Genomic DNA, 21,546 nt, shown 5'->3' with positions numbered 1-21,546 from the left:
AAAGAAAGAAAGAAATATAAATCGCCTTTTGTGAACGTTGATACACGTAATACAAGTCGAAAATGTAATTTATTTTATTTTATTTATTTCTTTTTTCTGGTAAATCTACTCTTCTTCTTTACTACAAGGAGAACTGGTAATAAAATAAATATAAAAAATGGGAGATAAAATTTCCAAATATCTGTTTGTTTGAAATTGAAATGTTTACGTCTTTCACATGTATTGTCTAAATAGATTTTTTTACCGGGATAATAACTATAAGGAAGCTTCATATAACGATCATGAGCTAATTGACATAAACGACATTGTCCCTGTTCATAGATATTTAATGTTTCTTTAAATTCATTCGAAACACCTCCCGGTTTACGATAGTCCAAATAACTATCATACAGATCTTTCTGACTTAAAACCTGGTTTAGATACAAAGCTAATTCTTTAGGACTCTTAAAATCATCTAAACGGATTACAGAGTGTGTGTTAGGAATGAATGGACCGTAATTACTTGGGCCATCAACAATAGGTATAACACCTGCCATATACGCATGACTTAATTTCTCTGTTACATAGTCTTTACAATTCGAATTTTCAAGTGCAAGATAAAAGTGATATCGAGATATAAGTTCAATAGTGCTTGTATTCTCTGGAAACTCAATATTATTCATACAGTGGCCATAAATATCTATATCAATCCATTTATTTAATTCTCGGACATAATGGTGTCTATAATTTGAAGCTTTACAATTCGAAACAATCCATGCAATTGGCACTTTCATTTTTCTTGTTTTATTCAAAGTAGTTTCCATCACTTCAAGTAAACTACGTTTTTCGAAATACCCCCAAGGGAAATCGGAATCGAGTCGATATGTCATACTGTATTGCATCTGATTAATGATTGTAGGCTGATATTTAGGTGCCTCTGCATTATGATAAACCCACGCTCGATTTTTTGTCTGTGAGGGCATAGTATCATCCATGTCTGAAGCATGAAATATAACAACAGACGAGTCAACTAGTTTGGTTCTGTCATGTGTTATTTTACATGTATAATTCAAGTTACAATTGTCGATGGTATAACCTTCCCATTGATTTGTATTGAACCATGTTGTCCAGTATATAATTGGGATTGTTATTTGCTGTTCCATTATAGAATAAATAGAATAAAAAAAAAAGGATTATTCTATCACGTGAATTCAAGAATATAATGAAATTATGCTATTCTTATTTTATTTTTATTTATTTATTGATTTTATTTATTTTATCTTGTTTTTTTTTTTCCTTTTATTGTTGTCATTATTATTAATAAGAATGCAAGAAGTTTCGGAATTTCCAGATGGCTTTTTTTTTATTCGATGTGAATATCAACCTTATGCTATTGATGTCTATGGTGGCAGCATGACGGTAACATAAATATAGCCAAAATTTAAAAAAAAATAAAATAAAAAAAAAAAAAAAAAAAAAAAAAAAAAAAAAGTTAATTTATTAGTCATGTAGAACGATGCCAACATTATCATTTGGCCCCAAGTAAGTAATAGCTTAATTAAAAATTAATTGTTTCTTTAAAAGATGGTAACCATTTTGTAGAAAATGGTTGATAGTATAAATCAGGTAATTAAGGGGAGGAGGAAAACACCATCTGTCAGTTTGTATAAAGTAGAATATAGTAAAAATGACTACTATTTATTAGTTATGGATGCATGAAGAAGGATTTTTGATTAATAAGAAATCAGGACTTGGTAATAAGGTTTATATATTAAATGATAAAGCACATAATAACTTGATTATATTCACTTGGAAAAAAAGTATTGGATATTCGAGGTGGAAGTAAGTTTATCAGATAGAATCAAATAATATTTATGTATGTATGTATGTATGTTAGGTGTTGAAAGAAATAAGACGATTATTCAATATGCTCGTAAACCTGGATTGGCTCATAATCAAAGATGGACATTTAAAGATGGATATATTTTCCCTACTTCTGCTCCTCATTTAGTATTGGATATTAAGGTCAGTTAAATGCAAGTCAAGGAAATGCTATTTATCGTATAATTGACTATGTCTTATAGAATTCTGAATTTAAAAATGGAAATACAATCTATTTAAATGCTAAAAATCTTCATTCAAAGACACAAAAGTGGATAATTCAACCTTTTGAAAATGAAAAATCAAAAGCTGAATTAGCTTTACTTAGGCCTTCACCACGTAAGCATTATATCACATAATTGACATATAATTTTGACATCGTTTCAGTTCAAAGAAACTCTACTTTTCCAAGACAGGAAGAGTTATATGATTGTTATAGGCTTGTTTATTTAGAAGGAGAATTGAATAACGTTACATTAGAGCAATTAGCAGGCGCTGCTGCATTTAAGGTAAATGATATAAATAATAAATCCAATTTTATATACACATATATTAAACTTACCTATATTATGATGTATATAGGGTATAAAGGATTATATTTATCAATTAAAGCAGAATGTAAATCAAGGCTTAATCGTTGCTGATGATATTTCAAGGCAACAAGTTATAAATCAAGTTAAGAATGAGGTAATCACAACAACTAATAGCAAAAAAAAAAAAAAAAAAAAAAAAAAAAAATAAAAAAAAAATACGCACAAGTATATCTTTATGTATATTATATACATATACATATTTATATTTTTTATATGTAGACTTTGAAAGTACTATCTCAACATCAAATCGAAAGCAATTTGTTTCAAGAATTAGTGCAGTCAGCAATGTCAGTAGCAGAAGCATATTTTAGTAGAGAATATAGTAACAACTAAAATAAACTATTCTATTGCTGCTCTTCTTAACTCAATCTCCCATTCTTCCATGCCCTCATATTCATTTGCCTCTACTTTATTTTTCAAACTATCTACTGGCTTTTTGCTGGTTGTCAAAGTTGAATCATCTTCATTTTCGTTAAAATTAAATAGAACTACTTTATCCTTTTTTACTGTAAAATCTTCCTCTTCCTCTTCTTCTTCTTCTTTTTCGTTATTGTCAGCTGATTCAATATTATTCAAGACAGACTGTTTTACAAGAGTAACCCTATAAAAATAATTTCTCCAAAATATAGGCTCACTTACTCTATTTAAACAGTTTAAATATCTTCCCTTTTCTCTCAAGCAAACCAATATAACACTTACTGTTGTGGCACCAGTATAAATCTTAATCGAGCCAAACGTTCATCCTCTTTTAAAACTGCTTGAGCACTTTGACTATAAGCATTGAAATTAAATTGAAAATCAGTGTCTTCAGGAGGAGGAATTAAGAAATTACGTTCATCCTATGTATACAAGTGAGTATAGTTATATAATGTAACTGTATCATATACCTTTGATAAGTCCAAAATGGCTTGTTTTATTTTGTTTTCATATTTACGGTAACCCATCCAAGGGGCCACTATTTCTATAAATAAAATAAGAATAGCACATACACTATAGTTATAATTAAATAAACTTTACCCGATCCTTTTGAATGATGTACTACTCCATTCGTTTCATCAAGTTTTTTATCTTTAACAAATTGCATTCGTTCAGATTCAAAGCTGTATTGTAAATCAATAATTTGATTTGGTAATTCTCGTGCTCGTTTTTGTAAATCAATCAGTCGTTTATTCACATCAGGTAACAGTTGTTTTGTATGATTTGAAAATGCATTGATACTTGATAAGAAGGAAGTTTTAAAAAAACTTTGTGAATGTTGGTTATTTGCATCTAAACGAGTAATTACATTATATGTGTATAAATAAATATTTAAATAATATAATAGTTGTATATGTCTATGTATATTAAAGACTATCATATTTTAACAGCTATATTATATACCTTTATCAGTCATGGTGAAGAAAGGTTTATGGAGCCTAACATAAGTGTTGAGGCCATTTAAAATAAATTTTAAACCAATTAAAGGTTATTTTAAGATATATTGAATGACCTTTCTATAGTACAGTTTTTAATTTTCAGACGTCTAGCTTACCTTTTTTGGAAAATGTAAAAAACGGAAATCAGACCAAGGGAGAAATTAGATGAGACAAGTTCAAAGTAAAAATATATATTTGGTTTTACCTGTAAGATATTGAAGTCGACATCCCCACCGAGATGGGATGTGACAACCACATTTGAGATGGCGCTTTGTCTTTTGAAGACATTGGGATGACCATTTCCGCTTCAGATTGATGTAGCAATGGTTAACATGTTCTTTGCAGCCATCACATCTCGATTCCAATAAATATACAAACTTTTGCAGATGAATATTTGATGGATTCTATGTGCATCATCTCCCTTTCCACATACGAGGTTTTGAAGCTTGGTTTCAAGACAGGAATTGCATGTCTATACAATACAGGTGTAATATATTGTATTAGTACATTTATTATATTCACATGTATGTATTTTTCTACCTTGGATGTTTTGTATTCGTCTATGTCTAGAAGCAACAATTCCCCAAGCTTTTATCATATTTTCAGCTGCCTCTATATCTTTTCTGATATACCATGCTTTAGCCCTTTAAATTTTGCCTGGCTTTTGTTTTTAAGTCCATTGCCAAATACAACTAACGACATCTTGCGGCGGTCGCCCTCCTCAAACTTCTTCTTGTGTTCTCTTTCAAAAAAAAAAAAAAAAAAAAAAAAAAAAGTTATGAGTAATTAAGAATACAAAGTATTCATGAATATGTATATTACCTAGTCGTATTCTTTCCTCGATTGGGACGAGTATCAGAAGGGTCTCTTTCATACTTGGCCGCTGTCTTTCTTCATTTTCTCTTATTTCTTTTCGTCTTTCCTCTTTTTTTTGTTGTATTTTTTTGAGCCGTTAATAAGAATGTTGACAGCCTTTTTAACTGTGTGCTGAGAACCGACATAATTGAGCCAGTTAATTCTAGCAGTTTCAAAGCTGTAAAAATTGAACAAAACTTTTATATGCTGAAGCATATAAGTGATGTACATTTTATAATGATCAATGGACGTGGTTTTCGATGAAGGAATTTGTGTTTCAACAGGCTCTACATTGGATCTTCTTTTGCTCTCTTTTTCCATTTATTGTCGATTTACATTTCCACTCATGTCATAGTATTCGGCTGAAGACAAACACCTTATGTATGTATTCCCATGATAAGAGATGAATGCATCTTTTCTATTTGGGTCTACAGCACAAGGACTAAAATATCTATTTATTTCTTCGCTGGTAAAATCGTACAGTTCCAAAGAAGGCTTGCTTATACTAAGCGATGTTGCCTGTGTTTTTTCTACAGAATGATATCCTGCATGTATATCCGTCCATATATATGCTATTTAAAAAACATCTTTCATTTTCGATGAGGCAAGTCTATTAAGTCTTCAAGGCTATTCAAATTCAAAATTAGTGTGCTTATTTCTCGTAAACAATGTTAACATTTGCCTGTTAATGTTTGTTTTCAAAAAATCGAAGTAGGCAAAGAAACATCTTTGTATCTGTTGGAAAGGAATCTCTTTATCTTGTTTCTCCAAAAAAGCCCCAGGAAATATGCCATCTAAATTTTGACTATCGATCTTTATAAAACGCCAACGAAGACTTGGTTTTAAAAACAAACTAAAGAGCCTGGGTGTAACGAACTTCTTTTCGTTGTCTTTACTTGTCTTTTTATTCTTCTTAACCTTCTTCTTTTTTGGTCTTTTTCTATTTGATGGATTTGTCTGCTCTGAATGTTCTAGTAAAACAGGCTGCAGTTTTGGGTTTCCTTCAATTAAGGCTTCGTATTTAACCAGAATATACCTTAATGCTGGCATTATACTAAAGGGTACTTTATTGAGAGTTTCTTTTGTCATCGGAAACGAAGGTAATCGGTTCCTAATCTCCAAAATCGATGGTTTTAAGAGGGCACAAATGTTGCCTTGGGCTTCTTCATTTAATGAAAGAGTAATATTGCCATCCATAGCTGGTTGTACCTCATGGGAAACCACCGCATCTGAGACATGTTTGAATACTATATGTTTTATAATGGATATCTTCACCTCCTTTTGATAAAAAAAAAATGTCAATATTTGTAGTGGTGTGCAGTTCTACATTTTTAAAAAAAAAATCTTATTTACGGGAAATTTTGCACGAACCATATATATGAAATAGTTTGCTATAAAAGTTTGAAAGTTTTCTATGTAGTAATTGTTGTAACATGTAACCAAAGTCTCACAGGCACTTGACAACACTTGACCATAATTGGTCAGACCATTTCTTTTCACTATCAAGTCAACACCTTCAATGCCGACAAGTTCTATCCACGTATCTGAAATAAACAGAATTTGAGGATACTTTGATGAGAGCTGCTTGAGAGACATATTTGCGTTCACCACTCTACAGGTAGAGTACCGAAAGTTTTGTTCAAAAACTACATTTGATAAATTGTCTGGATGTCCTAGTATATAGAAATTGTTGATAAGATAAGATAACAAAAGAATAAGACAGAATAAATCTGTGAAAACTTTGTATAAAACTTTTATTATCAATAAAAATTAAAATTAAAAACTGAATTTTCAAAAGATGAGTGCAAGATGGATCTTTATTTATATTTTGTGGAGAACGGGTTACTTCGCGACAGGAACAGAGTGAAGATATCTTGAAAGAAGAATATTTTCCCATAGAATAATTAAAATTATGGTATTAGAGCTCTAGTCTTTGCCCTGACTGAGAATTAATCTCAGTTAACTCTAATAAATATTAAATTATTGGTGTTTGGTCTAGCCGGTTATTTTTCTTGAAACAAAATAATAAAATCTCGTTTGTTCATACTTGTGAATGATATAGGAAAGACACTTTATATATAGATTTATATTCTAACCAGCTTCTTTATGTTATATTCATTCCTCAATGTACTACTTAAATGAATTTCATTATATTATATAGTGTATTCAATTAGAATAGAGTTCTCATAGATAGTATATGATTATATTTATAAGTTAGTATTTTAGACAATATTAAATAATAATACATATATATAATTAATAGGTGTAATCTATAATTCATATATCTTTATCATTAATAACTCCTTACACTATGTTTTTCTTATCATTATTTTGTAGAGTTAGTATTTATTATAACATTATTTTTTCTCATCACAAGAATGTCTTATAAACTGAAATCAAATAATATTGTATGCATAAAGTGTATAACTAATAACTATAATATCATTCGGTTCTTCATGACTCTGATCTGTACATTATAAGATATTATGTAATACATCATTATATACACAACAGAAATTAACAAAAAAATGGGTATTGGAGACAACTTTTTGTAAAAACGTTGACAGAATCTTGATTTTTTCAAGAGCTTCTTTGTAGACATTTTGATTTGCTGCGGACACAAACCATTTTAACGGTAGAGGAACAGTGTATCTTTGATAGCTAAATCCAAGGTTTCTGTTTAATAACTCTTTCAATGTAAAGTTATGGTTTGGGCATTCTTTACGCCTTACTGACGAATAGCCAATATTCTTGCAAGATTTACATGTTAAGTTTTGATTGCTTGAAGAAGTAGAGCTTCTTGTCCTTTTTGCATTTGCTTTATCTTTCTTTTCTTTATAAGTATCCTTTCTTTTTACACCTTTTAATAGTTTGAGTTAGTTTGGTTTATCAAACAATATAGTTTATATTACCCTTTTTCATAAACTGTTTGTCTGTGTTATCATTAATAGATTCTGCTTGTACGCTTTCATACTTGTGCTGTTTCTTAACCTATATAAAAGCTTCAACATTAGCATAGATGGGTGTACGCATATTGTTTAAAAATAAAAAGAAAAAAAGAAAGAAAGAACAAGATTTGTGGACAAAACAGGCATACAAAAGTATTAGCTTGCTAATTGGTATTTCACAAATCTCGAATATATCAATTCAATATATCGCGTCTACATACTAGCATCCCAAAGTGTTTTATTTTTATCATTCATCAATCTTTACATTCAGTTACAAGGCAGTATCTATTGTCTTTTGTATTGAATCTTTTCATACTTTAATGTTATTGTATTGCCTCACTTTATTATTGTAGGTGGATCAATCATTTAAATTAGGTTGATTTCATCTCAGTTTTCCTTTACAAACGACATTTATTCCAGCATATATATCTCAATAGATTGCATGATCGTAGGTCACCATACTCTAAGAGAAAAAAAAAGAACAAGGTTTTTCCTATGTATAGGTTGTTATATACGCTGCTCATTTTAATCCCCCCTTTTTCTCAGAATTGAGCAAAATTGCTTCCGCTTTCATTAAACAATAGAAACTTTGTTGGCCAAGTAAAAGTTATATACAAATGAATTTTGAGTTCCATTCTTAGTTCGTATAGTGCTATAGTGGTACAAGTGCTAGAGAAGCTGACTATCTTTAAGAATTCCACCCCCAAATCGAAAAAAATCCACATATTTTCTCAGTAGTAAATCAGTTTCCCATTGTACAGTTAAATCAGCACCAAAAAATGGATTTTTTTCATAAATACGCTAACTAAACCTTCTTAAGGTCGTTCACAAGTAGCATCCATGTAGAAGGTAAAAAAAAAATTAGGCAATTCGTCTACCACTGCACTTTAATTCGTCCAACATTTTGTCTCAATTTAATTTCTCCCTTTGTCGGGCTTTGTCGGGTTTCCGTTTCCACTTTTTCCAAAAAAGGTAAGGACTTTGTCTGAATTTAAATTTTGAATCGTCCAAAAAAAAACTAACATCGTCGGAATTTGAAATAGAGATACTGTATTATAATTTCACTTCCGCTTCCCAAGTTATTACTATATTTGGAAAGCGCAACAGTACAATATAAACAACACATTAACTTCCTTTCATTCTATACATCTCACCACTTCAACATTTACTTTAGTTCATGCCAGCAACTAGCGGGCCTTACAATAAAGTCCGTCCACCCGCCTTATCATTAGCGCAAGTGGAGGAGCTTCAGGCAACTTTTTCAGTTATGCATGAACGTATTCCCTGTCCGAACTGCCATGCCATCACAACATTTCATCGCAAGGGTGCCAGTCCTCACGACTCGACACAACCTCAATTTAAATGTACCTCCTGCAACAAGACGATTAATGCGTATGAAATGCGCCTTAGTTTGTCACAAACTATGTCTAATTCTACAGACTTACTTGCTGTTTCCAACAAAAACATAAACACAACCTCTCCTTCCATTCCTGTATTAACTTTGTCATCTCAGGATTCCTCAAATAGCCAAACTCATCAAACGCCATCTTTAACAATGGAACAGATGTTCACTATGATTCAAAACTTGACCTTGGAATTAGCTGAAGCACGTAAACAAATTAAACTCTTAACTGAACAGATTAATACACAATCACAGGCGACTATTGTTTTGATAGCAAAAAGTTAAAGAAAGAGGAAAAGACAAAAGACAAGTCTGTGAAAACTTCGTGTAGTTTTTTTATTGAGAAAAATAATACAAAAATTGTACAAGGAAAAATTATGTGAAAATGTAAAGGGTTATTTATATGTTTTTGCAAGGTAAGTGATATTAATAGAACTATGATTTGGATAAGCAAACATTGCTATAATAAAGCATTAGTCATAAATATTTTCTCCGAATAATTCTGCCTACAATAAAATCTATTTTTATTCTTTTCTGCCTGAGCTGTCGCTGTTACTAAAAATATTAGATTATTATTTCTGGGGTAAGCGACGCGTCAATATTAATTCACAGTGAATATGTCAGCTATAACAATACCAATTATTTATATGCTACTATTATTATTATCCTATAAGATATTATTACATAACAATATTTATCTTTATAGCTATCTATATATAATATGTATGACTTATAAATAATTATGTAATTGAATATAACAGTCCTAATCCTATTGAATTATTATTATTACATAATATAACGTATATAATTATTTTTAATGCTCGAATACTCAAACAATGACTATTATCAAAACTGAGAGTAGAATGAATATTATGCTGTGAAGCGCGATATTTTAGTTCTATTTGAATAACCTCTTTATTATGTAATAAATGATGGTTTATTTCTATTAACTTAATTATAAAGGCTACTACAATCACAACAGCTTTTACACGCAGATAGTCCGACCACAACTCGAATATGGTCTAGCTATTAGTCTACTTACTGCAAAGGATATCCAACAACTGGAATCTTGTCAAAACACATGCATAAGACGGATATTTGGTGGCTCTAGTCGATCGTCAGTAAAAGTGATGCTTCATATGGTAAACCAACTGTTATAGAACAAGCTCTGGATATAATCATGAGTAATATTATAATAGATGAATTACATAATACAGGATAAAATATAAGCCTGAATATGAAATAAAACTCTGTATATAACATCTTGTAAATAATATAAAACTTATTGACATCCAATTGTCTAGATGTATCAATTATAAGACATCGTATCATTTCTAAATATTTATTTTTATAACCTTGATAAAGGATTCAGGTCGTCTTTGATCCAATAAAATAAAACATAAAAGATATCAGGAACATATACTCAGATTAAACAATAAATTTTTTATTTAAAACTTGATCAGATCATTATAACACCCTATAGATAATCCATAGATCAGTCTCTTGAATCAACAAGACGTATATACGAATACTAACACTGTTTCATGACTCATGTTCTTTGACGGTTATTTCTATTTCTTTGATTCAGGATTCATTAATATAAATACAAGCAGTTGTTTAGACACAAAATAATCTTTAACTTCTTCTTTAGCTTTATTTTAACTTTCTTTATTTTATTGAATAAAAACAGTCTCAAACTATACTTCCTTTTGTTCTCTTTTCTCTTTTTATTTTATCTTTTATTTTTATTTACATTCCATCACACCAACCATCAACGAAGGTTAGGGTGTCCATTCTGCAGGCTCAATTCGTTTTCCGTGCTATTGATTTGCCGGATGATACTTTGCTCGCTAAATTACTTCCCGAACTTCACGCCTCCGCTTTCAACACTCAATGGTATAAACTCATTCAAACACCATGTTAGAGACTCTGTGCCCCCAATTCCATTCCATTAGACCAACGCTCCTTTCGAAAACATCGTCAAGAATTTTTTGAAGAGAGTTTTCGGCAACTACGTGAGGGGACACGCTCTGTTTTGCTTTCCACTTACCGCCCTAATCTAATTATTGATCCAATACTCTGATTAACCATGAAACACAGTGAGCGTAGTCTAACTATTCGATGGAGTCTAGGTTGGTTACCCGGAGGAATACCTAAAGCCTGCCCATATCATCTTCATGTACGCTTTAGTCGATCACACGCCATTGAATGCTTGCATATGCACACCCGTTTATTCTTGCCACGATCAATAGCAGATCCCCTTTCCTTTCTTTTAAATCATCTCCCTCAGTATAAGTACCGAAATTCTCAGGATGTTTCTGCCTGGATCTATTGCTGGCCAGTGATGTGTACCATTCTTCAGGAAATGAATTACTTAATACACGATAAACTACCCTCTTCCACTTCTTGATCCAGGCAGGAAATTGCTCAACTGGTTGTCCCTTTAAACTTGTTAGCAAGATTCCCCTTTCTTCCTCACCTTCTCTTCTTCCTTTCATTTACCTTTTCACCTCTTGTACCCTAAGAGAGTTTTTAGATACTTTTTTTTCATATAATTTGAACTGACCTGGGCAATCCACTAAAAGATATTATGTACACATAGGTCGCTTTATAAATTTTAATTTATAAAAATGATAAAAAGTTTAATAGTAATCTAAAAAAGGCCCTCTGACCTACTTGGTAGATCCCTTGTCAATCATCTTCTTTCAATACAATAATGATTTTTTGATAGTCAATTATCATCACTCATACATACACTTCAACATTTTCCCTTTTATCCCAAAAGGGGTTTTCTTTCCTTTTTTTCCATAAGCGATCTGACCAGGGCCAAAAAGTATATAAATGCTATGTGATCGTTTGTCATTTTTTAATTTTTTAAATAAAATTCTTTAATCGTAATCTAAAAAAAAGCTAATAGTCTAGTTATTATCTTTTCAAATGTTTATACTGACAAGTACCAAATCTAGTAAAGTGATTATATTTCTGTTTTATGATGTACTATAGCTTTATAATGAATGCTACTAAGATCAAAAATACCTTGTTTTAGTGATAAGCCGATTTTTATCTTTGCTCTTTATGCCATTATCAAAAACGACTAAGCAAACTATTTCTTTTTTTTTTTTAATATAAACTACTGTGAGTTTCCAAACTTTCTCTTCTAAGTATTTCTAGCATGTATATATTTAATAACACTGACTCTCTTTATATTAACCCTGATTGTTCTTTTCAAACCTTTTTCTTTATTTATTGCATTTTTTGTATTCTATTCATGGCGATAATAGAGTGAGTAATATACCGACTATTACTTCAGATGCAAGGCTCATAAAGTAAAATAAAATGAGTATACTAGATATTATATATATGTATTTCCTGGCGATAGTTGACTTAGTCAATCATTTAAAAATGAAGACTAAATCCAGCCAAACCATACTCTATCTTTATAATCCCCTATTCGATGTAATAATTTTGAGCGTTTGAATTAAATAAAGTACTTTTTTTTTTCTAGAGTCAATTAAATAAACTTTACGGCGTTTTTTTTTTTTTTTTTTATTTTTCTTTTTTCTTTATTTCTAAAAAAAATATTACAATCTTGAAATGGAAGAATTAGAATTTATTCTACCTGAATCTTCTAGTCAACATTACTCTAGTCAAGGGAAACGAAGGAGAGAAGAGTCTTTATATAATGATAGAACGCCAGAAGGTATAAAATATGGAAAAAAAATATAAAGAATGTATTTATTAACATTATTTGTTAAATTGATAGTTGAATTATGGGTAGATCGATATGCACCAAAAGTAGAGGTACAATACTTTTCTTTTAAATAATATGTATATACATCTGTATTTATACATTTATTGACATTTATTTATTTTACTAGTCTGATTTATGTGTTCGACAAGATAAAATAAAAGATGTGAAAGATGCCATTAATTGTTCATCCATCGGAAATCAACAACAACCTATAAAACTTTTATTATTATCTGGTCCAACAGGTTGTGGCAAAAGTACATTAATCAGAGTTCTTGAAAAAACAATGCCACTTGAACTTGTAGAATGGATCAATCCGATTAATGAGTATGATCAACATAATTATGGTAAGGATATAATGTTGGTATGTATCTCTTGACTAACCTTTGTGTAGTAAATACAATGACTTTATTTAGGCAATTCCTAACCTCTTCTATACGAAGATCAATTATGCAAAAAGAAAAGCAAGATATGAAAAAAGTTATTTTTATAGATGATATACCCGATCTCACAACAGATGAAGTTAAAAGAACATTTCATGCATCATTAAAATCTTCAGTTGAATCTTCTATTCCATGTTTGATTATTTTAGTTGTAAGTGATGTGTGGATGGAATCAACTTTTAGCAGAAGAAATTATGATGATAAACTAAATAACACGATTGATATTATACCCAGAGATTTAGAAGACGACAAGAGAGTGAAACAAATTAGGTAATGCAAATAAGACTCTCTAAATTCAAGTTCTAATTCACATTATCTTTATAGATTCAAACCAGTAACAACAACGAACATGAAAAAAATATTGAAAAAGATAATGTCAAATGAACAAACAAGATTGTCTGATAGTCAATTAGTAGATTTAATAGAAAAGAGTGAAGGAGACATTCGAGCTGCTATTAATAATTTACAATTCTATGCTACACCAAACTCAAATCTATTAGGAAAAGGTCAAAAGAAGGCAAAGATAAGTTCTGTAAAAGCATTTGATGAAAGGACAGGGCCCTTAGATTTATTTCATGCTGTTGGTAAAGTACTTTATGCCAAGAGAAATAAAGACGATTCTTTTGAATCAAAGCCTGAGGTATGCCCTAGTAATACTTTATCATATTATTTTCCCTAATTTATATTTTTTTTTCTTATTTATTTAGCATATTTTAAACAAAATACCAGTAGACAATGATCTTTTTATTAATTATTTACATCAGAATTGTTTAAACTTCTTTGAAGATATTGAAAGCTGCAGTAGATCATTAGAATATATAAGTGATGCAGATGTGATTCGATCTAATTATGACTGGCAAGAAAATATGCCAAGCACATATCGTAATCTAGTGACTATGACGGGCATTATGATTAAGCCAAAAACAACATGTAGCTATAATTTTTATTCGTTTTCTAAACCAAAATTAGTTGATGTTCAAAATGCTCTATTAAAATATAAAAACGAACACTATTATCAAGAGGTGTTACAATCTGCAACTTTAAGAGCACAATCACTTCAATCAGATGAAGATAAAGAAATGCAAATTGATCCAATACAAGATTTTAGTGAAGATGAGTTTGATGATATCTATGGTGATGGGTCAGATTTAGCTTTATTCATGAATTATTAAAATTGTATTATATAGAGAACAAAACTTTATTTGAGTTTTGAATAATTAATCGCTGCCTCTTTAAAAAGTCTTTCTAGTTTACCAGATTTTAAGGCAGATCTTAATGAATCTGAACCACCAACATGATGTTGATTAATAAATATATTAGGAACAGTATTTTGATTTGTTAATTCTTTCAAGACTGTTTGAATAGCCTCCCCATCTTTGTGGTCATTTAGTTCTAAAGCTTTATAATCCACTTCAATATCGTCAAATAAGTCTTTGGCCCTTATGCAGTAAGGACAATATGATTTACTAAAGATCTTTTATATTCTGATTGAGTTTATTTTGTAATTGTTAAATACAAAACATTTGAATTACCATCACTTTATTGTCTTTTATGGCCTTATTTACAAAGTCTCGAATTCCTTGACTCACAACAGACATGGATATATCGAAGGATATTTCTGAAGAAAGAAACAAAGAAAGAAAAAACCTTATTTTATTATGTGACAAGTTAAAGTAATTTTTTGCCCAATGAATTATTATAATGATTATAAATTCCTCTATTGGAGATAATAGCTGCTAATATAATTACTTGTACTATGTGTTATTGTAGTGCCCTTTTTTTTTTTTTGAATTAACCATTTAACTTTGTGTTGAAGTGAAATATTGAAATTTTACTATTACATCTTTATCATTTTTTATTTATTTATTTATCTTTTAAAAGAAAAAAAATAATAATAATAATAAGACAAGTTCAAGATCAAATTTCGTCTGCTTTTCTCTTCTCTTTTTAAGCTTTAGCTTTGGGGCTGAAAGCAAACAGCGAAACGACTGCTTCATTCTGAGAACCATCTTTTGATTGATGATGTAATCTAAACCAAAAGATCATACAGACTCTTTGTCTGCATATTTATTACTTAATTTTGTATAAAAACTTTTCTATACAAGCAAAGTCTGCAATATTGGCAAGAAAGATTTCAATTGTGATAAATCGTCTAGTATAAACAATTTTTTAAGCACTTTTTGCAATATAAACACCTTCTTGATATTTGAGGATATATACATATCCTACTGGATCAATCCTATCCATTGCAAGTAATTGCCTATTCTCGTGAATAATTCTCATTAACTGGTTAAGGATACAACAATTGATGAAATTATCTTTTGATCTCTAGTTCTTAGCGAGATTAGGAGTTGTCTATTCATTCAAGGAAAGTTCTATTGTATTATTAATATCTTTTGTGGAGGTTACCATATCAATTTTCTGTTCACGAGGCTTTGTACTATTCCCACTAAACATATCAAAAAAGAATGACTGGATTATAATAAACTATCACGTATGTGCATTTTAATATATATTCACCGTCAAGAACCTTCAATGATGTTCTTTTGATGATAATATCTAGAATGTTAGTAAATTCTCGATGCCATGTAGTAGCCGAATCATCGTTATTACCACAATGGACATTTTTCAATACTAGACAAAATAAGTAAACTCTTCTTTTTCCTACTTTTAATCTAGATACTTACATGCATTCAAGAACACATGGAGCTTTATATAAGTCAGTCTTTCACTTTTGTGCTTCAAAAAGATTAGGTCTGTGCTCAAATATGCTTTCCAACATACTATCTTCACTATTTAAATTTATTATTTCGCTTAAAGTGTTTAGATCTATAACTGTTAATGATTCAGCATCTTGAAGACTAACATTATTAATAAGTACAGACAACACATTTGAAGAAAAAAAAACTTTATGAAGATTTTACTTAATATGTGGGCTTATAAAGTTTATAACTTTTGATATTGATAACCTAAAATAATATAGTTTTGTATCAAGATTAAATATATTTCTACGCACTTCGAAGCTGTCGAATTAAGGCTGCTTTGATTTTTTTTATTATCTAAAGTAATTAATTACAAGTTAAATATAAAACAAATATATACATGATTACTCTGGTACATAAATTAACTGTTGTGATTTAGATACGTAATGTTATTGCCCTCTTGAAGCAGTTTCTTCTGAAATAAATCGCTTCCGTCGTTCTATGGTAGATGTGTTACTTGAATTATATAAAGGCATCTTCATACCAAACATATACGGCTCCTAATGTCAGAATGATTTGTTGCGCTCTTGCCACAGTTAATTGTCTTCTACCAGTAGTTAAAAAAAGTATGTGGATTTACCTCAACCAATTCTTTTGTTCCCTGTTGTAAATATACAGATACTTTTCCCAGTCCGTGAGGATAATCCAGTCCAACAGTTCTTTGCTAATGTTAATTGTTCTTCTTAGCATCTTCATGACAAGACAACATATTATAAGCGAGTGTTATTGTGGGAAAACACTGAGACCGAACCAAGACGGAAAAGAATTGAACAGAAATAGGGTGTTAAATAGTGTGAGTTGCATAGACTACATTACTTAGGTATTGTTCAATGTGCTGTTGTTAATGATCTGCATAATCTTTTATCTTGAAACCACTAAAAAGATGGTGCAGTATTGGATAAAGCTAAAAATAAGAAAAAAAATGCATTCTATTGCAGCCTTTTTAGCTAGTAAAGATCTCATTGAGATGGCTGAAGAAGCAAAAGATATTACTGTGCCATCAAGACTCTCTACATTAAGTTTACAAATATTAATTAATTTTTTTTCTGATATGAATGGTAACAAATATCGATTTTGGATTCTTGTTTAATCACCACTAATATTAAAAGAAAGGCTCGTAGGTCAGCGTATGATTAACTGGATGTAATTTGTAGATGAAAATCATATTCTTACTTCACATTCAATTACCCATTATGAGCTTAATCAAGCGCATAACCTATTGATAGAATTTGTCTGAATGAATGTTCGACTTTATGGGAAAGGCTTTATTACTCCTAATATGCATATTCGTCAAGCCATTGAAGGTTTTGGACCTATGTATTCCACTTGGCTTTATAGTTTTGAGTGAACTAATGGTGATATTTGAAGGAATTAATATCAACTTCAAAGAAGTTTTAATACATTCATTATGATAGGATTTGAAAAAAAAATATGTCAAACTAGTGCACATGCAATATTATCCTAATGTATTGTCTAACATCATTATTTCATATCCTGTTATAATGAATGTAGTTTGTATAATCTGGATATATATTATTGTATGATCAATTCCATATAAACATGCATATAACAGTTATAATAGATAAATACTTATTCCTATTATTTACTATTTATGATAACTCATCTTGATTCATCATATACGGTAAAGTGTATTATATCAAGCTTGGTTTATGTATATTGATAACAAACATTTAATTACTGAATTATTGTAATTATTTTTAGTAGCACCCTGGCTTCAGCTATAAAATTGCTTATTACTGTATTTGTGTTGTGTATGAAGATTTAGTTTAACTGTAAACTTTAACTTTATTTTTGTATGCAACAATATTATGAGGCTACTACGTTTATTTTATTATTTAAAAATACGACATAAATATTGTATATCAGGAATGAAGCTTTGATTCGTCCTTTTAATTACTTTCATAGTAACACAGAAAACTACGCCTTAAATGATGATATATGAAATTATATACAAATAATTACCTTTAATTATGAAATAAAAGGATAGTTAAGTTTGATTTTCTTTACTAATATTTTTGAATAGGCAGTATTTGACTAACTATTTATAGTCTATTTTTATCTAATCCTTTATTGCCTACTTATCTTTATTTATGATGATGCATCATACATTAGTAAAAAAAAAAAAAAAAAAAAAAAAAAAAAAAAAAAAAAAAAAAAAAAAGTTGTGTAATCGTAAGCAGGATTAAGGGGAAAACAAGTTTTATACAAGTACAAATTGTTTCATATCAAGTTAGATGAAACTCTATTGCTCTTTATTTGAATCAATTGTTTTTGTAATTTTGGTCACATTCAAGTTTAATAATAATAATTAAAAGCAGAAAAACGTTCCTCTTTTCTCTTATAAAACTTTGCAAATATGTCACTTATCAATGAAAACATTTCTTTGGTAGATCCCAAGTATAAAGACGGTAAAAGAATGCAAAGGAAATTATTAAAAAATGTATTCCCGATATAATAACGCATCTTTCTAGAAATTGCTTCTGCAATCCTTAATCTTCAAGAAAAACGAATTGATTTAAACATAAATTCAATTTTAGATGAAATGACGGATTTTATTGCAAATACATATACCAATAGCGAAAAAATGGAAACATATAAAAGCGTTTGGATTAATAGAATTAAGTCTACATCTAATTTGTTAAACATAAAATTGGTAAATAGCAGTTTTTTTTTCCCTTTTTGTATGTTATAAGGGATTTTGAGTAAAGCATATTCAGTTTGTATAGCCGTTTATGCCTATTATCACTTTATTATTAAGTTTAAAATGAAACACATACAACGCAAACTATATAGCGTTTTCTATTGTATAGTTCACATATACTTTGGTTCAAAAGTTTCATCTTAAGTTAAGGGGGATAATAGAAAATGGTTTATTCAAATTTGATTTATATTTGAAATCCCAGCTATTTGAAAATATACATACTGAATTCAATCTTTATTTAAGACGTATGCAAATCCTGAATGGGATAATATCCTATGCAGAATAATAGAACGCAAGTCTAGTATGCCATCTTTGATTGACTTGGAGATTAAGTCAGTATCAACTAGTAAAAGAACCGTAGATACAACTACTTCTAAATCAGGTTTAAGTATTGCTGAAAAATCTAAAATAAAAGAAATGTACAAAGCCCTTGATAAAAGTAAAATGTGGGTACTTTCAACTGGACGACGAGTCGAAGAAGTAATGGAGACATTTGCTTTAAGTTGCAACTATGAACAGTATGTTAGTTTTTAATAGCGTCATATTATACATTTTATTTATATAATTTATAACAATACTTAGTCTTTCATGTTCTTTGATTTCGGATGTCGAAGATGAACACTGGTGTTCTTATTTTAATTATGATGAGTTAAAGGAAATAAAATCCTCATGTTTGAAGCAAAGTCATCATATACCTGAAGAGATGGAAGTTTTTCTGAAATCTATTCCAAAAACAACAAGTACTGAAGAAATTTTTGAGTACTTGAACAAGCAAATAATCAGCGCGAAAGAAAAAAGAAATTTGTATTGGGCAAAAACATCTTTGCTTAATGCAGCTGACTTGTTCAATACAAATTATTTTACAGCATTAGATTTGAGTGAAAAAGATCTTCTTCGGAGGATGTGGTGCTTCATCGACAACGTTTTTGACACAAGTAGTGTTAAATTCAGAAGGTTAGGATTATTTGATTAAACATATATACCATTTATTTATTTACATTGATGTATTTTGTATGTTCATAGTGAGAAAGGCTGCTCATCATCTGCGAAGATGAAAAACAAAAAGAGAAAGATCTCAGCTGTAGAAAGAATGGAGAGAAAAAAAATGGAGAACGGCCCGATTTCTTGTTTCTTTGTGGTAGATATGAACTAGGATGTGGGAAAATCGAGAAGCTTGAATCCAACTCCACAAAGGGAATAAATGATAGTAGTATTAAATTACCAAAAACTTTGAAAGCAATGCTTTTAAATTTATTTGATCACTGCTCAAATATAAGGCAAGAATTGTATATAATTGGTGTCATTATTTCAGGTATAAAGCAACATGCATTTTTAATAAGAATTATTGTGTTTTTATTTTAAAAAAAAAAATGAATTGGATTTCTTTATAAATCATTTCTTATTATTCACAAGAAGAGTTGAAAATAATTTATATTGAAAACTGTATAATAATAATTATTATTCTTATTGAAAATAGGTGCAAAACTATCATTGAAGTTTATGGATAATCCTGGGGGATATGTTTGCCGAATGAAACAAACAAAGGAATATTATTTCCCTAAAGAAAGTGACGAATTTCTCAAAAGAATGATACCTTTAGTAAGTCGGATTTGGGAAATGAAACTTGATTTAGAATGGAATCTAAATATGGTGTTAGCAAGTGATTTAGATGATATGAATGTAAAAATCCCACCTTGTTTTTACTGAAGGAATTACATAAAACTGTTAATATCGCAATAAATCTTCTAACAAATTTACATCTTAATTTTTTTTTCTTGCATGACAATCTACTTTTTACTTTTCTATATTAATTTAATATACACAACGTCTTATAAAAATATACCTTCAAAATTCATAAATTGCCTTTATATTATAGACGAGACTCCTAAAACTGATTTAACAAAGCATCTATTAGAAAACAAAGTATCAAATCTTCATTGGCAGCAATAATATCTAAATGAAGTCAAAAGAGTTTTTTTTTTTTTTTTTTTTTTTTTTTTTTTTTTTTTTGAATAAAAATAAACTCGAGTTTAAACTTCTAATGTATTTAGATACCTATAAAAATTGCAGAGTCAAAGTAAACAAAAACTTATCAAAAACAAATATAGAGCAACAATTAAAAACTCAAGTATTTAAAAAAAAGGGGAGGTATGGGGAAGAAAAAAGCTGTTAAAGTCAAAGCAAATACCAAAGGCTTATACCGTTCCTATACTCCTTAAATACAAGAATTGATTAACCTTATAATTGAGTAAGAAATGTCTTTAAAGTCTTTAAGAAAAGCAGGATTAGCTATTGGTATTTTAGTGAGGACAACCCAGTATTATACAAAGTTGTATAAGGACGATAAAAAATGCTTATTAGACATTTAATAAAGCATTACGTTCAGGAAAAAATAATATGAAGCTTAAAGAGAAGCATGCTAACTTTCTATGTAATTTTTATTAAAAAAAAAGTAATTGCATTACTTTCTTCCTTTCCTGCTTTAATTTCGACTACATTACCCAATCTCCATAAGTAATGTGTACAACATACATCTCTAATTCTCAAGAAATTAGACAAGTTTGCTACTGATAGAATGTCAGAGAAAACTTTACAAATACATAGGAAAAAAGTGTTAGAATGGAAAATAGATAAAAAAATGGACTAACATAATTTTTTATTGATGAAACTGAATGTAGTATGCACATTAGACGAAGTTTTGACAAATCTAAGCGAATAATACCTACCAAAATAGTTATTCCTTCTAACAAAGGTATTATATCAACAATTATCGGTGTAATATATGAAAAGGGAATTGT

At 29.6% G+C, this 21,546-nt stretch overlaps 10 protein-coding genes across 10 annotated transcripts; 6 read left to right on the top strand and 4 right to left on the bottom strand.

Annotated features, from left to right (window-relative positions):
- Nucleotides 1-23: 23 nt before the first annotated feature.
- BX663DRAFT_511505 (uncharacterized protein) lies at nt 24-1,178 on the bottom strand. The gene has a single exon (XM_051527894.1). The coding sequence runs from the start codon at nt 1,140-1,142 to the stop codon at nt 84-86; it is 1,059 nt and encodes a 352-aa protein (XP_051382017.1). The 5' UTR covers nt 1,143-1,178; the 3' UTR covers nt 24-83.
- Nucleotides 1,179-1,259: 81 nt separating this feature from the next.
- On the top strand, nt 1,260-1,705 carry BX663DRAFT_511503 (uncharacterized protein). Its single transcript, XM_051527893.1, has 3 exons — nt 1,260-1,398; nt 1,492-1,521; nt 1,582-1,705. The coding sequence occupies exons 1-3, from the start codon at nt 1,306-1,308 to the stop codon at nt 1,696-1,698; spliced, it is 240 nt and encodes a 79-aa protein (XP_051382016.1). The 5' UTR covers nt 1,260-1,305; the 3' UTR covers nt 1,699-1,705.
- BX663DRAFT_511486 (uncharacterized protein) lies at nt 1,583-2,982 on the top strand. The gene is made up of 6 exons (XM_051527892.1): nt 1,583-1,733; nt 1,801-2,004; nt 2,064-2,199; nt 2,248-2,369; nt 2,443-2,547; nt 2,673-2,982. Exons 2-6 carry the CDS (start codon nt 1,858-1,860, stop codon nt 2,784-2,786), a joined length of 624 nt encoding a protein of 207 aa, XP_051382015.1. The 5' UTR covers nt 1,583-1,733; nt 1,801-1,857; the 3' UTR covers nt 2,787-2,982.
- On the bottom strand, nt 2,793-3,846 carry BX663DRAFT_552470 (uncharacterized protein; the record flags this gene model as incomplete). Its single annotated transcript, XM_051531370.1, has 5 exons — nt 2,793-3,093; nt 3,153-3,292; nt 3,341-3,414; nt 3,471-3,722; nt 3,834-3,846. The coding sequence occupies 5 exons, from the start codon at nt 3,844-3,846 to the stop codon at nt 2,793-2,795; spliced, it is 780 nt and encodes a 259-aa protein (XP_051382014.1).
- Nucleotides 3,847-4,771: 925 nt separating this feature from the next.
- Nucleotides 4,772-7,756, bottom strand: BX663DRAFT_531442 (uncharacterized protein; the record flags this gene model as incomplete). The annotated part of the gene is made up of 6 exons (XM_051530380.1): nt 4,772-5,032; nt 5,060-5,189; nt 5,406-6,001; nt 6,077-6,369; nt 7,636-7,708; nt 7,733-7,756. The coding sequence occupies 6 exons, from the start codon at nt 7,754-7,756 to the stop codon at nt 4,772-4,774; spliced, it is 1,377 nt and encodes a 458-aa protein (XP_051382013.1).
- Nucleotides 7,757-8,848: 1,092 nt separating this feature from the next.
- Nucleotides 8,849-9,358, top strand: BX663DRAFT_552468 (uncharacterized protein; the record flags this gene model as incomplete). Its single annotated transcript, XM_051531369.1, has 1 exon — nt 8,849-9,358. The coding sequence occupies one exon, from the start codon at nt 8,849-8,851 to the stop codon at nt 9,356-9,358; it is 510 nt and encodes a 169-aa protein (XP_051382012.1).
- Nucleotides 9,359-11,261: 1,903 nt separating this feature from the next.
- BX663DRAFT_511455 (uncharacterized protein) lies at nt 11,262-11,560 on the top strand. Its single transcript, XM_051527891.1, has one exon. It carries the CDS (start codon nt 11,292-11,294, stop codon nt 11,481-11,483), a length of 192 nt encoding a protein of 63 aa, XP_051382011.1. The 5' UTR covers nt 11,262-11,291; the 3' UTR covers nt 11,484-11,560.
- A 1,107-nt stretch (nt 11,561-12,667) lies between these two features.
- On the top strand, nt 12,668-14,604 carry BX663DRAFT_570313 (Rad17 cell cycle checkpoint protein-domain-containing protein; the record flags this gene model as incomplete). The annotated part of the gene is made up of 6 exons (XM_051532120.1): nt 12,668-12,773; nt 12,837-12,874; nt 12,952-13,168; nt 13,216-13,534; nt 13,589-13,904; nt 13,972-14,604. The coding sequence occupies 6 exons, from the start codon at nt 12,668-12,670 to the stop codon at nt 14,434-14,436; spliced, it is 1,461 nt and encodes a 486-aa protein (XP_051382010.1). The 3' UTR covers nt 14,437-14,604.
- On the bottom strand, nt 14,463-14,862 carry BX663DRAFT_552466 (glutaredoxin; the record flags this gene model as incomplete). Its single annotated transcript, XM_051531368.1, has 2 exons — nt 14,463-14,738; nt 14,797-14,862. The coding sequence occupies 2 exons, from the start codon at nt 14,860-14,862 to the stop codon at nt 14,463-14,465; spliced, it is 342 nt and encodes a 113-aa protein (XP_051382009.1).
- A 3,371-nt stretch (nt 14,863-18,233) lies between these two features.
- Nucleotides 18,234-20,513, top strand: BX663DRAFT_511446 (uncharacterized protein). Its single transcript, XM_051527890.1, has 6 exons — nt 18,234-18,455; nt 18,519-18,700; nt 18,992-19,266; nt 19,331-19,702; nt 19,834-20,060; nt 20,226-20,513. Exons 1-6 carry the CDS (start codon nt 18,404-18,406, stop codon nt 20,453-20,455), a joined length of 1,338 nt encoding a protein of 445 aa, XP_051382008.1. The 5' UTR covers nt 18,234-18,403; the 3' UTR covers nt 20,456-20,513.
- The last annotated feature ends 1,033 nt before the right edge of the window (nt 20,514-21,546 follow it).

Source organism: Cokeromyces recurvatus (assembly GCF_025118155.1).
Source record: "Cokeromyces recurvatus strain NRRL 2243 chromosome Unknown BX663scaffold_15, whole genome shotgun sequence".
Lineage (NCBI taxonomy): Eukaryota > Fungi > Mucoromycota > Mucoromycetes > Mucorales > Mucoraceae > Cokeromyces > Cokeromyces recurvatus.
Note: the sequence above shows the minus strand (reverse complement) of the source record. Positions and strands in the feature narration are given on the sequence as shown.